Consider the following 16,474-nt stretch of genomic DNA (forward strand, 5'->3'; position numbering starts at 1 on the left):
CTCCACACATCAGAGAACCCCCGGCCCTGCACTTCCCTAGCCCTTGGAGACCACTCCTAATTGTGAAGTCTCCACCGTGCCGTACAGATGAGTTGTCTAAGGACATGAAAGACTGCAACAGCAGCAGCATATGTGGTAGAATGCTGGCTGATGCAAGAAACAAGTGTATCAACCTGATTCTTACATGCGTTTGCTTTTTAATATTTTTTTTTAAAGTGTGTTGAAAGGAAAGGTCCTGGTTGCAATTTTAGCACCTTGTTGGCTGAACACTCTTGAATTACTGTTATTTCATCAATCCAATTCATACTTGGGAGTGTTTCACATGCCCTGAACTTCCACAGCTTATCAGTTAGGTAAATAGATGTCTGTCTTTTCAAACTAAATTTCACATTGCCTGCCAAAAAAAGAATTTTTTTAAAACCACCTAATATTTTCCAGCCACTGTTGTAAAGCAAACAGTATGTCGAATGCTTATAGAAATAACACGATAGCAGCTCGTACTTACCTTAGCACGGACATTTTCAAAGGAAGCGGGACTCACAAGGGAAAAGCAGATCAAGAAGACATCCTACGAAACAAGGTGGTAGAAGTCAGCCCAGCAGAGCAACCCTTACAAAAATGGCATGAAAAGGCCAATAACCCCAGCACCTGTATCACACTTGCCACAGGCAAGGTCAGCGATACAGCTGCACACGACAGAGGGGCTTTCCCAGTGGGAAATCCATTCCCAGGCAGCTACAAGCAGACACAAAGGGGGGACGACGCCAACAGACAGATCATAGTCAAGTTCATAACCAGCTATTGCAGTGGCCAGCCACTAAGATGCTTACACTGTTGCATTCCAAAAACTTTTTTCCCCCTAAGTGTCACTTCTTCTCCCTCACCAACATTCAGAAAAAAACCCACAAAATACTTCAGATCCCTGACAAAACACAGGGAGCAATGAGGAGCCACCAGACTGGCTCCTAACCCAGGGCTGGATGCTCTCTGCAGACCCTAGAGTGATTTAAGCCTTTAAGTGTAACTCATCAGCACAGGATGTTGCAAACATGTTAACCACTGGCACTGCTTTTTAAAAATACGAATAGACTATTAACATACTACTCTAGTCTTGACTTGCAGAGGCAAAGTATACAGTATAGAATTAAAAAAAAATCCTATGATAATGTCTACAATTATTACTTCCATGCCCAAAGCAGAATAATCTTGTAGAACTGTCACTTCTTCTGAATATCAGTAGAAAAAGATTTCAGAATTTCTCTATAACTAGATTAGGAGTGAGAAGGGTATTAAAAACCTCAAAGCTCCCTCCTTCCCCTTCTAAATAATGAGAAGAGAGAAAAGCGGGCATTTTTAGGGATCTTGCACATCTCCCTTTTCAACTGGAGGCAAAAGATTGTTAAGAGTAAATGTAGCTTAGAGCACATGTTTACACTAACTGCTGTACAGTGTACACTTCAACCTTCATACATGACACACTGCACTCTACAAGCACGCAGAATAACTACGAAATTAATTGCCTAAGCTCATGAAGACTTATCGTCTTACCGTATGACCCTGAGCTCAATAAGCATCTCTCGAACAAGCCCAGCTTCCCCCAACGTACCTCTGCATCCGTACTTATGCCGGTACCCAATGTGTTAAATAATCAGACGTTTCAGAATGTTAGTTGATTGTGCTGCATTTCAAGGCATTTTGTTAGGTCAGCATCTGACATCTGCACTGCTAAGCACTTGCAACCCAGTTGTTCATGCATCACCCCAACAAGTTTCCGTAGCAGCGTCCCAGAAGAAGAAAGAAACAACATCAAATAAGGTGATACTATGGCCACTACTTCTGTTTTCCAATTCTGCAGGTTTGTGGTGACTGAAGGTCGGTCTGCACATTATGCAGACTCTCTCCTTCACTGGCTCCAGAGATCAAAAAATCCAGTGTAACCACGCGGAATTATTCGTAGATTTCAGGTGTCTTTCACACTACCAATCTCAATAGATAGGAGGAAAAGGTATTTATTTGTAAGAAATGGTTTAGTCTTGACAACTCACAAAGAGATTTGGTAACAGAGTTCTCAGACTTGCAACTCGATAGTTCCAAGAAAAGTAGTTGTTTAAAAAATAGGGGCCAATTTATCACTATCATAGGCAAGACAAGATGACAGAACTTGGAACTGAAGTTTATTTAAAGTTTTACATACGGCAATGGGTTGATCTGTCAGACTGGAAGATATATTCTTACCATTGGTTCCTCCAACCTAGTAACAGTAGGAGATAAAGTTACTCCTAAAATGGATTTAAGGGAAAAGGTTCTCAGGCAGCAATTTGTGCTCACAAGTACTTGCAACGTGGCTTTTCTTCTTAAGAGAGACGCTGCCCTGTTACTCGGCACAACCAACCACCTGCACCCAGACCAGACCACCAGGCTTCCCCAGAAACCCATCGATGCCTGCCCGCACTGGCAGAGGGAACTTGCAAGAGCAAACCTCCAGGGGAAGCATCCTCCTAACTGAATTTTCTTTTTGCTTTGGTCTCCTGAACACACACAGTTAACCACCCTTTCTCCCAACTGCTTCCTTCCCCAAATACTTTGAGACACTGGTAGATTTCAAATACATTCAGGAGAAGGTATTAAACTCCTGTATATTTTAAGGAGGGGGAAGAAAGATACAAATTAACTCCTCCACTAAGGCAAAGTCCTTCCTGTGAAGTTACCAGCTGCCGAACTGCTGGGTGACCAACCGAGGTACACCTACTGGCCAAGTCACCAGCAACACCTGCTTTCACCGTGCCCAGAAGGTCCTTCAAGTGCACAAGAAACAGAGGGCCCCAAGAACATGTGAGGGGCGAGTTTCAAACAGCACAGTGAAGGAAGAGGGAGGCCAAACGCAGATCCTAAAAACTCGGGCTTCATCATCAGCTCCACCCTCCTCCTCTATGCTTTGTTCGTTTCATGGGGGTTTTGTCCTGTAAGTGATGACGGGTCTTGCATGTTGCGCAATCTAGAATCTGAAGACTGCTCCATTAGAAGTTAGACTTACCACCCTGTTTCATCCTCTGCTGTATAAAACAATCCAAATAACTGGAAATACTTCAAACCTTTACTTAACAGTTACACATGCTTGTACAGAAGCGATTTTTTTCCCCAAAAAATATGCTTAGATTGACATAGAATTCTTTTGCAGTCTATCAGAAAGCCACAGTTATTTTAGCAGGCTTAAGACACGCACATGCATATCTTTTTATACCCCGAGACACTTTTTAAAAAATATTTTTATGATGTTAAGTAAAGCTTAAGTTCTAAGTATCCTATAAATGTTTAAGTATTGGAGAAAAACAGCCTTCCATCGTCTCTCTTCCTAGGAAAGACATATTTTGCATTTCTAGCAGAGATGCCTATAACTGACGAGTTCATATCTATCTTGGGTATCGTAACTGATGGGAAAGCCTAACTGTAAGAGTTAGTGAGCAGCGAATTAAGGAAAATTGTGAATTAAGACAGTTCACTAAAAAAGCACCAGAGCTCCTTAAATGAGATACATATTATTCAAGAAAGCAGTTATGCTGTGCAGTAACTGGCACAATTCTGCATTTTACATTATCAGCACTGAACATATATTTGACCATTAACAACAACAGTAATTAATGCAAAAAAAAATGCCTTTACTTAAAGCACAGCCCCACCAGATATATAAGCAACGGCTCTGGAGACTAGAGAACCAGCGTCTACAAAGATTAACTGTAGCGAAGTCAAACTGGGAAGAAAAGAGCGGATTACTTCAGCATTTTCCTTACACAAGGAAAGATGCAGCGCACAGACAGGACTTAACCAGTTGCAAGCACAGAAGACAGAAGCACATTTGTACTGATGTTACAGCACAGACTACAGTAAATAATAAAATAACCACGGGCTTAAGTACATTTGAAAGCTCTGAGCAGCCTCTGTCAATACCAATAATATCTTCATTCACTACTGCCTCTTTCATATTTGCAACATCTTCACAGAGACTAAACAATATCAAGTGCTTAGCAGTGACAGTGTCAGGTTGCAGCCAAACATTACGCCTAAAAACAAAAACAAACCCTGCTTTTGGCAGGCAGACCTTAACATCAATGGACTAGCTGATGGGACTATTCACCAAGGGGTTTTGGTTTTGTTTGGGGGGGGTGTTACATTTAACAACAAGCATTCTAGCTGCTTCAGAGGCTGCAACTACACAAAAGCCAACAAGTATCAGTGCACGCAAATATGCAAGCATGCAAATTTTAGCATTTGTACAACTGTACACACATCAAAAATTTAACACTACAGCTACAGCACACAGGATGAAGGAAGGTAGCTTGCAGTGAGTCACTAAGAAATCCAACTCCAGATGTGACAACATTGGCCTTGCGTTCAAAGGAAAAACTTTACGTTAGACAAAGCTGTACAGATTCTTTCTAGTTTCACACTGTAGTTCTTACTGTTTGCGGATAGGAGAGCGGACGTAGTCTGTCATAGTCCTCTTGACCAGCTGTATCCCACAAACCCAGGTTGACCGGTTTTCCATCAACCATTACATTAGCAGAGTAGTTGTCAAAGCTAAATAATAAAATAAATAAAAAAAAGTTAGCTGCATCAGACTTGCAGTAAAACAGGGCACCCAAGGACTTTTTCCTACAGAGTTCTAATTGGGAACACTACAAACGGAAACATTTTTATTGCATCTTTCTGCTCCCCAGAAGCAGTAAAGTTGTTCTTTAAATACTGAGCCTGGTTCGGGTAATGGAAGGAAAAAATAAGCACAGCAGACTTGGTCCAGCCTGTGCCGAAGTCATCTTTTTCACCGCTCTTCCAAAGGAAGTGCTAATCTCAGTAACTGTGGGGAAGCAAGTGATGCACTTTGCAAACACTTTCCAGTCTTAGTGGGACATTCAACAAGTTAATCTGTCTCGTTTTGTAAGACTTAAAATAGAAGATACATGAGCAACAACCAAGGAATTCTCAATGACAACAGCAGGTAATAAAAAAACCGGCTTACTAATGCTGCTAATCAAAACCCCCTCCAATGAAATACCAAAGTTAATTACCAGTGGTCAGTACAGGTGTAATTTTTATCTCACTGCTACTGCAGGCACAGAGGTTTTAATGACTTGTTAAGGCTAAATGAATGAAGTTCACTGGGAACACAAGCATACTATAATGCAAAAATCTGAATTTAAGACCAAAATAAGGAAACAGGAGTAATTACGACAAGACCTTGGAAAGGTAATGCGAGTCATCTGTAGATCCCATTAGAATGTATTGTGTTATCTGAAAAACTCACCAATACTTAACAAACAGCAAGATAGCCAGATAAGCACAGACATATCCTAACAGGGCAAAGCAGCTGCTCACGTACAGAACCCTCCCCACACCAGGCACTCAAAAAGAGAACTACACTAATACTGATACTGACAAATCCTTACATGCAGGGAAGTGGGAAGCACCAAAATAAATGAGTCCCCACAATCTTGTCTAAGGAGCTACAGAGCTGTGGCTGGCTTAGCACAGGATGGGCGGTAGCACAAAAAAGTAGAAGGAACAAATAAAACAAAAAATCTCTAGTCATATAAGCAACCATTTCTGATGATACGATGTTTTCCAAGCTGTTCAGCCTTGGGACTGCTTATTATGAATGATACTGAAGACAAAAATAACACAGAATTTTAAAGAGAACAGCATCTGATAAAATGTTAGTAAATATTAGTCCCCAACAAACTCAGAGTCCCCAGTAGGCCTAGAGAGCAGAGGCGCAAAGCTGATGGAGCATGAACAAGCACTGCTATGACTGTGCTGAGCAGTAAAAGCCCGAAGTGCTTCTCCTTACACACACACAGACACTCAGTTAAACATTGAAGATGAATCTGGGGGGTGCTGGCAGCCAATTCAAATAAGGAATGTGGAACGGCAGTAACCACGGAGAAGCTGACAAAAATGAGTTCTTGGGATTTTATAAATACTTACACAGTGGGTATATATTCTCCAGGAAACGCATTGGTTGTGTAACTGATGAGTAGGCATGTTTTACCTACAGCACTGTAAAGAAGAGAAAGTTTACATGTAAAACACATTCACCTTGAACAATGAGAAATAATATTGCTTTTAGGGAAGAAGACCGATTACATCCAGCCACCCAAGGAACAACTGACTGTCAGTAGTCACTATTGTGCAAGAAAACAGCTAAGAGACTGTAGCCTTAAAACTGCTGGCAATACAAACACACCTAATATAAACATCCATTTTTAAAACTAGTAAATTACCGAATTTTGTTAATCTTTAGACAAAAAGAACCCACAAGTATTAATGAGACTATTCAGTCAGATGACTTGCAGGTATTAGTACTCAACACTGCCTTACTCCAGCTCCTTGAATTTAAAGATGACCCTGAAAATTATTTCCAGATACCTTTTACACAATACCAAAACTGTTATCTTTTCCAGGAAATGGTGTACTTTCACATAAGTAAAGTTTGAAAAAGCTTGAAAATACTATTTCCCAACACACTGTTACTTTTGAGTATTTGAGGAGCAAATAAAAAAATAAGTATAATCCTCACAATATTTATTGCTATTGCAAAATTACCCCCCATATGCATTCATCAACTATTCAAACATTTCATTAACTGATTTATCTATAAATTACATTCCAATATTGGAGAAGCTGGAACACAAAACCTTTCCCCACCAATCCAACTCTGAACAGCCTCAAATGGGGGCAGGACAAGGTTCTGTTCCAGGTTTCCGTCAAAACTCTGGCAGCCAGCTCCTTCCCTCCCCGCATCTTATATCTCAAGTCAAACATTAGATTAACGACACCACTGAATTTGTGTTAGTTTCAGTCAAAGGGTTGGAAGACACAAGAGCGGACATTTCTTTTTAAAAATAGACCCTACAAAGTGTGTTTCTAACACTGCAGACGGGTTCCCAGGCTGGCTTCTCACTTGAAGTGCATAATCCTTTAACAGTGTGAGAGATTCCAGGGGTGAGTGTGCAACTAGTTCCTTAAAAGCAATAGTGCCCAGCTAGCCTTACAGTCTTCCCTGATCACTCCTGATCCAGACAAACTCCCATACAAGGAAAAATGCATTGTCTTGCAGATGTTTTATCATACAAGGATTTGCTCAAAGCAAGTCAGCAGTAACTGTGAAACCTTACTGTACTCACACGTATAATCTTGCCATTAGCGTTAGGCTTGACTCACGAGCCTCCTGAACAAAATCTTTCACAAGCTGAAGGAACTCATTACAGTTTTAGTCTAGAACTACAGTTAATATAAAACCAAAACAAACAAAAAACCCCCGAGAACTAAATGCTATTACTAAAAATACCCTATTAACCTTTAGCTTCTGCAGAAGAAAAAAAAAAAGTAACTCAGCAATAAGCTTTAGTGAAGGGCTTGCTACCTCTCCAGCTGCAAGCGTTTTGAGGCATTCCTATCTGAATTTTACTATGTAACATCCACTTAAGTCACTGCATTTCTTCTCTTTATTTGGAAGCACGTTAACTGTCCCTTCCCAAAGGGCGTCTTTAAAACATTATTTAAAATGATTTCACACTCAATATCAACCAACCACCCTTGCCTAGTGACTCACAGTTTAAGCCAGGTTAAGTAAATTTGAGCTTTGTCACAACCACAAGTTAGCCCGTACGTTGTAGCTCAATCTGTAACAAGTGTCTTCATTAAACTTCAAGCAGTTCCATACTGCCTTAGCCCAAGAAATTACTTGATAGCAGCATCTGACAACATCAGCTTAAATGCCTGAGCTATGGAAAAGTTGCTTCAGTGTGCAAAATTACCTAGGATTTTATCTTACAAGCCCATTTTTTAATTGTAATTTTATGTTTCTCATCTGACACCTAGCATAACATCCCATCTGCTGCAGCTCACTCTGATCATACCAGGCAGTTTTCCACATTACTTTTCACAGCTGCTTCTAAGGAAACTAGATGTCAGCTCCTTGCACAGTCTGAGGCATTGGGTTTGGATTTTTTTTTTTTCCTTTCAGCATGCACTCTTTTACCAAGACACAACAAGAGGGGGCATTTAATTCTGTTCTTGAGAAGCACAATCTCTGAAGGTTCTCCTGGAGTAACAGCCTTAAGACACACTTGTGTTCAAAAGCAGGGGAGGGATTTGCCCTTCAAAAACTTCTGTGGGAAAGAATCAGGGAGCAGAGAATGCAGCTAACTAATTTAAACAGCTGTCAAAAGAGAAGATGCCATCTTATCTCTTGCACTAGCACTCACTGAATCTGTAACAAGCTGGAACTAGGAGTTAAGGGAAGCTACTCACTCCGCCTCCCCCATAAGGACAACTTGCTATTTTAGCTCCCTGAGCTATCAGTTAGATCGTTTGAATATATTGCTGAACTGCACTCACGACGCTATAAAGCAGGTTACTCTGGTCCAGCTTACAAAGGACAATGTGAAAACCTTCAAAATCCCAAGAGGGGCAAAAGCCATCAGCTTCTTTGGGAAATTTCTTTAGGCACAGAGGTTACGTGTTCTCACACTTCTAGAACCTGTTGGTCTGACGCTTCATTTTCCAGTAAGTTCATTACAGGTAATCTAAGCTGCTAACAAATTAATGTTGAACTCAACCGTTTTCAGCAGTGGATCAAGAACTTTTCTCTGCACCCAGGCTCCTTTGCTCACCTTGCACTGAAACTGGTGAGTCTGCTCTGGCTAATCAGAACAGCGCAGGAAGGAGGTGGCGAGAGATTTCATTCCAAGCCTGGAAGTGCCTGTAGTGTGTTTCTGCAGCACCAATCAGCCAGAGTAATTTAAACAAGAAAAAACACGTTCAACAACCCTGTTTCAGACTTGCTCCATCTAGGTTTCCTGCTTCCCTTGCCTTTTGGCTCACCGCCCTACAAATCAGATCATTATGGTCACCGGCCTTAAAAATAAACACCAATGCCTACCATTATAAATAAAGTACATCCTCTAAGTATTTTATCAACTTTTTGATACTTTCAACTTCTGTATTAAAGCAACTCCCCTAAAGAGAGTTCCAACTGTTTGGCAAAATATAAATCTCTGTATGTAAAGGCCAAGACTAAGAAACTAAAATAACACCAAACCGAGATTAGTCATAACAAGATTTCTAGCAACTACTTAATCATAGCTCTGTCCACCCACTATTACATAAATGAAACTAGTAACATTTGACTGTAATTTAAAATATGGCCTACAGAAATCCAGTTTTAACCACTTAACAATAAGCAAAAGGCTTACAAAAGACGGTACCGAGTCTCTTACTGCTTGCAGGTACCATCCAGGAATTGATGTATTTATATAACTGCATGTGTATTAATTCTTGAAAGTAAAACATGTCATCTCTTTCCTGGCCTTATTTACACTAACAAGCTTTATGAAGTTTCCCCACTGCATTAGAGCTGCCGGGAGCCACAAGACGCAATGAAAATGCCACTGGAGGACCTGCACCAGCATTTCTTCCACCATAAACGCACCAGAGCTGCACAGATCATTGAGAACTTCCTGCCACTAAAAACTGCTTGGGAGAATTTAGTTCCCATTTGCAGCCATGGTAGTGGAGGCCAGCTAAAGTACTGACTGGTTTAATTCTGGAAACACCGATAACTGCAAACAGGCAGCAGCCTTCATAAAAAGCTTTATGTCATTTTTCTTTCTCTGATCCACACGAACCACCTCCCTTAGCAGACACCACGCACAACAGCCCAGGTCTTCACTCAAATATTAAACGGTAGCTGAGATTCCTCTAGTAGCACCCTCAGATCAAAAAGTTCAGTATTCTTGCTAGAGTAGGTTTAGTTACATACAGCTCTGCCAGATAAGTTGTTTTACTCGCTGTGACACACCCTCTCCTAAATATGCTGTTCAGTACCTACAATGCTGCCTTTTTTTTTTTTTTACTTCACAAGTTTGGTAACAGAAGTTACTAAATTTCAAGTCACTGTACTCTCTACAGATTGCACTGGAGGCACATGATAGGTTCAGCATCTTACACAAACACTGCACTACATTCAACAAGGAGCCGATTACCCTACCCCCCGGCTTCTCAACAAATCTATCAAATCAAAGCTATCTCAACAAGCTATCAAATCAAATACAGTATGGCTTTAGCAGGTAAGGCCTCAAGTTAAGCAGAATTCCCGACAGGGACTCTTAGTTCACTGCTCTTGTTCTTACAGTATTTCTATAATTAAAAAATGCCTACAAAAGAGTGCAAAGTGTGACCATTTCTAGTCACATCTAGTAACCGTTTCTCCAAAACGCAGAACTTCCGACACCACTGGAGACCTCACACCACTTAACAGCTGCCTTTTCAGAGTGAAAACAAAAGCTGCTAAAAATAACTTACACCAATGCTTTTTCTCAACTGTCAATCAACAGCAATTCCTGCAGTTACTCAAGTGGAGTACTCTTCATTTCTCCTGCACATTCCTACTGCTCTGTATCATCAAGAAGTCAAAGCAACAGTTGCCATTTATTTTTCCCCAACACCACCCTCACAGTGTAGAAAAAAGGGTATGATAGCCAACTAACACACATGCCATGTTTTCCTAGTCAAATTAATTGCCTAAACAGATACTAACCAAAGCTGTAAGAACAAACATGAGTTACCTATGAGAAAGCCTACACATTGACAAATTAAGAGAATAATAATCACACAGGTACTTCTACAGCTTTATTTTGTTCCTAGCAGATCTTTGTGCAGGGTACATAAAACAATACCCAAGTTTTATATTACGTGAGCAAATCTTTAACTTGCATTGTTTTACAGAAACACTAAGGCTTTAGCCTTATCTAAGCCAAACACTACACATTTCCTAGAATACCTGTAATGGTTGAACTTTTGAAGCAGCGGCGCAGAGAAACAGTTAAGTATGTTTTAAAAACACTGAATGGGGAATGATACAAAGCTACCAAAAATGAGCAACTGTACCTGAATGGAGCCTTAAGAGATACTTGCTTCTAACTAAGGAAGAAGGAAAACAAATTGAACCACTGTATTTTGTTCACACATATGTACAAAACTCAAGTAGAATTACACTGCTTTCATTTCCAAGACAAACAGCAATAAACATGTTAGGAACTGGGATGGTTTACAAAGCAAATGATGTAAAGAACTCTTTCGTTGAATGCATTACTGAATATTATACAGTTTGTCTGTGCTGAGTTCTCAAATCTAGTGGAGGAAGTAGACCGAACTTTTTTCCCCCACCAAAAACATGATGCATTGCATTTATTTACAGCATTGCCACAAACACAGTTCAGTTGAATTAAAAAAAAAAGTCAAAAAGCAAATTTGTTGGTTTTAAAAATCAGTATAGCCATAGTTATCCTATCTGGAATCAAGGAATTACTTTACTATGAAAAGTCTTCATTTGTCAAGATACCACTTCATGTTCATATTGCTCAAAATCTTACACAGCAAGTCAAAACAAATCGGTCACACAGAGTAAATTTATCTTTCAACCATACTTTTTAGGAAAGGTACATTTTAAAAAACAAACCACAAAAAAAAACCACCACGCACAAATAATTTGAAGATTAAGCCACCACGTGAAATTACAGGCAGTGGCAAGACCATTTAGCTACACTTCACTCCTCTGTCATCTACAGGAGTTTGCTGTGATACCAATTATGCTCAGCCTACACTGGCATTTTTGTTTCTCCTAAGGGGGAAAAAAAAAAACCCTCTCAAACTGTGTAAGACAAGTCTTGTTTTCCAGCTGGCCTATGATGCTCCCCTGAGCTCTAGCATCCAGTAAGAGAAAGAACGCCTCTGACTTGGGGGGAATAGCATCATGGAGGATATTCAAAAGTAGCAAACACACAAACTCTTTCCTCGCCACAATTCCAGCATTCCTCACGTTGAAATCCAACAGCTAAACTTAAGTTACCTCTATCCTACAAAGCATCCTCGAGTTGTTTCACATATTAGCAACACCATATTAGAACGCTGTAGGTTTAACAGTTCTTTGCAGCAAGTAAACCGCTGATTATTCGTATTCCAAGTGCTTTATTAGCCCCCTTTAGGCAGGAGCCCCCAAGACCAGCCGCACACACTCAGAAAGCAGCCCCTGCTCACAAGCGTTTCTGAGCCGCTTAGAGTTCAGCGCATTTCGCTTAGTTTTACTGCAAGAATCGGATGCCGAAAATCAAGGTACAAACAGCAGCGTGTTACTTTCACAAACGGTATTTCAAATCCATATGAAATTTCTCCTATCGTTAAAGCGCGGTAAGTTTTTTCCCCCCCACACCCGGCCCGCTCCGGCGCGCCCAGCGCTGCGCGGGACGGGTGCGGGGGGGGAGGGGGCGCCCCGCCGCCCAGGCCCCGCACACCCCCCGCCCGCGGCAGCCGCTCCCCTCAGCGCCAACGAGTCACCCGGCCCCCACCACAGCGCCCACCCCCGGGGCGCCATCCCCAGACGCCACCCGGGGCTCGGGGGGAAGCCAGCACCGGGGGCCCCGCCGCCCCGGGACACCCCAGCGGCAGCCCCACCGCCCGCTGCCGCGGCGGCCACCATTTGCTCGCAGCGCTCCCCGCCGTGCCCCACGCTTCCCTCCCCTCCCCCGCCACCGGCAGGAAGCCGCGGCCGCCACCCACTCGCCCCCACCCCCGCCTCGCCGCCGACCCCGGCCAGCCCCCGCGCCCCTCAGGGGCCGCACGGCCGCGCCCGAGCCCCGCCGCGGGGGCGCCCGCAACTTGCGGCGGGGCCCGGGCGTCCCGCGCCGCTCCCGGCCCCACGGGCCCCCCCTCCAGCCCCCGGGAGCCGGCGGAGCTCCTCATGGCGAGGGCCCGACCGAGGGGTCCCCTCAGACTTACCCGTCGCCCACCACCACACACTTGATGGCCTGCATCGGGGCTGCGCCGCGGCGGCGGGTGCTGCTGCTGAGCGGGGCGGGGAGGGCCGCGCAAGAAGGGAGCCGGCGGCGGTCTCCGCACCGGGTCGCGGCCGCCTCCGCCCTGTGCCTGGCAGCGGGGACGAGGCAGCGGCCACCACCCAAGGCGGGGAGAGGGAGGACTGCGGGGAAACAGGAAGCGGCCGCTCCACTCACATCCGGCCGGGCTGCGCTCGGCCCCCGCGGCCCCGCCTCCGGCCCTGCTCGCCGACACCCCGCCCTCACGGGGAGCCGCTTCGGTGCCGCCGCTTCGGGCCTCTTCGGCCAGACGGCGCGCTGAGCCGAGCGGGCTTCGGGCCGCTTCGGCAGCGCTCGGGTTTCTCCGTCGCGCAGGGAGGGCTTCGGGAGGGCTTCGGGAGGGCTTCGGGCGCGCTCGGCACCGCTCACCTCCGAGCAGCAGCGGCCGCCATGCTTGTGCTACTAACCCAGTCCGGCAGTGGGGGCTGCCTCCGGCTTCTCCGCCTCAGCACCGGGGAGGCCCCCAGGGTGACACCCCCTCCCCTTTTTTTTTTCTTCTTTAATCAGTCAGAGCCGTACTGAAACGTGAGGTCATGTGCTGGCGCTGCTGAGGCAGCAGGCAGCCCCGTGCGGCGAGCAGGGCTGGTGGCGGCTGCAGGCCGCGGGGAGCAGCCCCCTCAGCGGGGAGGCCGCGCTGCCGTCTCCGCCGGCTCCCGGCCGTGGGTGCGAGTCAGGGCATCACCCCGCACCAGCCGCCTGCATCGCTCGCTGCTGGTGTACTGACCCGGCAGCCACCCTGTCGCATCGCGACAAACCCCTCTCAAAACAAAAAGCGGCCTTCTGACACCTTCCGGCAGAACCCTATAGCATCGACCCGCAACCTAATTCTTCACATCTCGTGAAGCACGTTAATGCAAAATTAGGTTTGCCCTACGGATGTACTGAGCTGACGGAACTCAAGTCACCGGAGACGACCCGCAGCGTTCCTGCTGTGGGTAGATGCTCATTTGCCCCAGGCAGCCATGGGACCGTCCATCTCACCCAGTGTGCCAGCACAGCGTGCAGCCAAAACGCTTCCCTTCATCGACGGATCTTCACTCTGCCCTCCCTGCTCCCGACGTGCTATGACATTAATTAACTGCTGGCAAGTTTTAGACCAGATCACTGCACAGTCATTCTTTACAAGATGGGACAGCCCACTGACTGTCAGGCTACACGGAGCCTTGGGTTTCTTTTTTCCCCAAGCAAACCAGTTATTTTCAGGAAATACTGAAGTAAAAGTCAAGCAGAGCAGGTGTGATCATCCCAGGAGTCTTTTTAATTTCTAAAGTTAGTTCTTGCCATAATTCTACTTAGCAAAGAAGCTTCTGGTTGGACTGATGCGCACAGCCGCTATTCCCTTTGCACTGCCACCCATTCCTCAAAGAAAGTATGAGGAAGGGACCCGTGCACATGCTGCTTCTGCAAAGTGATGCTGAATTCACTGAAATTTATATAGTGTACCATAACAGGTGGTTTTCTAGTGATTTGATCTCCTAGTAATTTCAGAACATTTCTAAATTATTTTGATACCACACAGCAACCTGATCAGTGGACAGAGCATTCCCCAATATTTACTTCCATTTTTCTTTCGTGGAGCAAAGATAACTGTCAGATGGTTCGCATCAGTGAGGAAAACATTGTAACTATTGCTGTGAACTGAAAGGCTATTTTTGGAACACTTGAATATCCATGTTCCCTCATACAGATGGAAGCCGAAATGACTTGTCATTTCAGCTAAGTATCCTTAAAGCCAAGACTGCTGCTGTCAATGACCTGGCAACTGTTCTCTACGTACCGGCAGCCAGGAGCTGCGGAAGAGAGGTGTGAGCAGTATCGCGCAGTGCTCCTGCTGTTCTTGGCTGCCACCACTGCTTTTGGGGCCTTTGAGATACTGCACAGAAATAGAGCAGACATGAAGACTGTCTAATTTTTGTTGCAGTCCTGGGGAGACCCATCGCATGGGAGATTCAAGGCACATGCAAAACTGCTTCTTATTTTCCCACCACCTACCTATTCCTCCACTGTTTTTTGTTTTGTTTTGTTTTTAATCTAGCGTAAAACAAAAGGATTATTAGTTTTTTACATGAAAAAGAGGTACAACAAAATTTACAATACTATTACAAAACAGCATACAAAACCAGGGATGAAGGCTATAGCAGAGAAAATACATTGGCACAAACTGCTTTTATGATCTGTCATGAGACAAGCAATGTTTCAGTGCTCCTCCATCCCATTCTTTTGGGACTAATTGTTTTGCATTGTCAAAAAAATACTTGAGTTAAAACTCAAGTGTATACTTTGAATTTTTTTTTAAATTGACAGTTTTATACCAAATTGAATTTATAATCACCAACATTAGAAAATACCTAGACAAATATTTACTGTTACTCATTATAAACCATATTACAGTTTGGATAGATGATGATGGTAACAGATTTATAAATTTTTTCACCACACATTTGTAAATCTTTATTTCCTCAAATACGATAAAAAGGAGCCTTTAGGAATGGCTCAAAATTGTGTATTTGCAATCCTAGTTGGTATCTCTTTTAAAGTAACTTTCCTTACTTGCCCTGGAAGACAAATTGTTACTTGTGTGTATGCTCCTTAGAATACATGATGTGTTAATTATTCTATTATTAAATTTTACTATACTTCACTATATATATATATATAGTGTGTGTGTATATATATATACACACTATATCTTACTATATAAGCATATACTTATTCTTGCATCTTTTTTAACTAGTATGTAGTGTATTTGTTTTTAAACAGAAACAAATAACTTCAGTGGTGCTACAAATGCTTAACACTTAACAGCAGGTATGTTTTTTTTCCCTGAGAACAGAGAGGAGAGTGTGACACGGGGAACATATTGAAACATTAGTTTGACAAAAGAAAAGAAACTTAGAGAGCAGTATGAAAGGCAGGGCAAGGGAATGAGAAGTTAATAACAAACACCGTTGTATTATATATAATAGCTACAAATGCACTACACAGAGATGTGAAAAATAAATAATGAATGGCAATAACAATAACCAATTATAAATCTTTCCATAATTCTGATAAGATCATGAATCATAAAGTTGAGGCTTAGATCAGTCCTAATATTGCTCCACAATCTATTACCTTATTTTCTCTCATCCATTACAATTGTTGAAAGTCTTTTTCTTAGACACTAAGAGGAAATCATTATTTTAAATTGTTTTGGATACTGTCTGAATGTGTTCATTGTGTATGTGCTGGCACTGAAGGAGCATTATTCTCCTTTGTGGATGGGGAGTGGCAGGGTAATCACGCTGATGCAATACTGGAAAGTTCTACTCACTATGACACAGACTATCAGCATTACAGAGACAATAATTATTTGCACTTTTATAATATCTTTCATCCCAACTATTACTGTCTTCTTTAACATGTTAGTTCATTCATAAAGCCACAAACAAATGCACAGAGCGGTAGTGAGGGACCAGTATACACATTGTAGATACAGGGAAACACGTCAGTGAAATGAACAGAACACCTAAGAGTGATTCACAGGTCTGTTCTCTGACTTCTAGATG

At 43.3% G+C, this 16,474-nt stretch overlaps 1 protein-coding gene across 2 annotated transcripts in view; it reads right to left on the reverse strand.

Annotated features, from left to right (window-relative positions):
- The window catches only part of RAC1 (Rac family small GTPase 1), a 15,219-nt gene extending 2,164 nt beyond the window's left edge, over positions 1-13,055 (reverse strand). Inside the window, exons 1-5 of one of the 2 annotated variants that reach the window (XM_040589344.1) lie at positions 12,832-13,055; positions 5,980-6,051; positions 4,458-4,575; positions 2,195-2,251; positions 506-568 (exon numbers count right to left, since the gene is read on the reverse strand). In XM_040589344.1, coding sequence (XP_040445278.1) covers positions 506-568; positions 2,195-2,251; positions 4,458-4,575; positions 5,980-6,051; positions 12,832-12,866 — 345 coding nt within the window. In that variant the 5' untranslated portion in view covers positions 12,867-13,055. The remainder of the gene's footprint in view (positions 1-505; positions 569-2,194; positions 2,252-4,457; positions 4,576-5,979; positions 6,052-12,831) is intronic. The other variant, XM_040589345.1, reaches the window with a different exon arrangement.
- Between the last annotated feature and the right edge of the window lie 3,419 nt (positions 13,056-16,474).

This window comes from Falco naumanni, chromosome 4 (assembly GCF_017639655.2).
Source record: "Falco naumanni isolate bFalNau1 chromosome 4, bFalNau1.pat, whole genome shotgun sequence".
In the NCBI taxonomy this organism is placed as follows: domain Eukaryota; kingdom Metazoa; phylum Chordata; class Aves; order Falconiformes; family Falconidae; genus Falco; species Falco naumanni.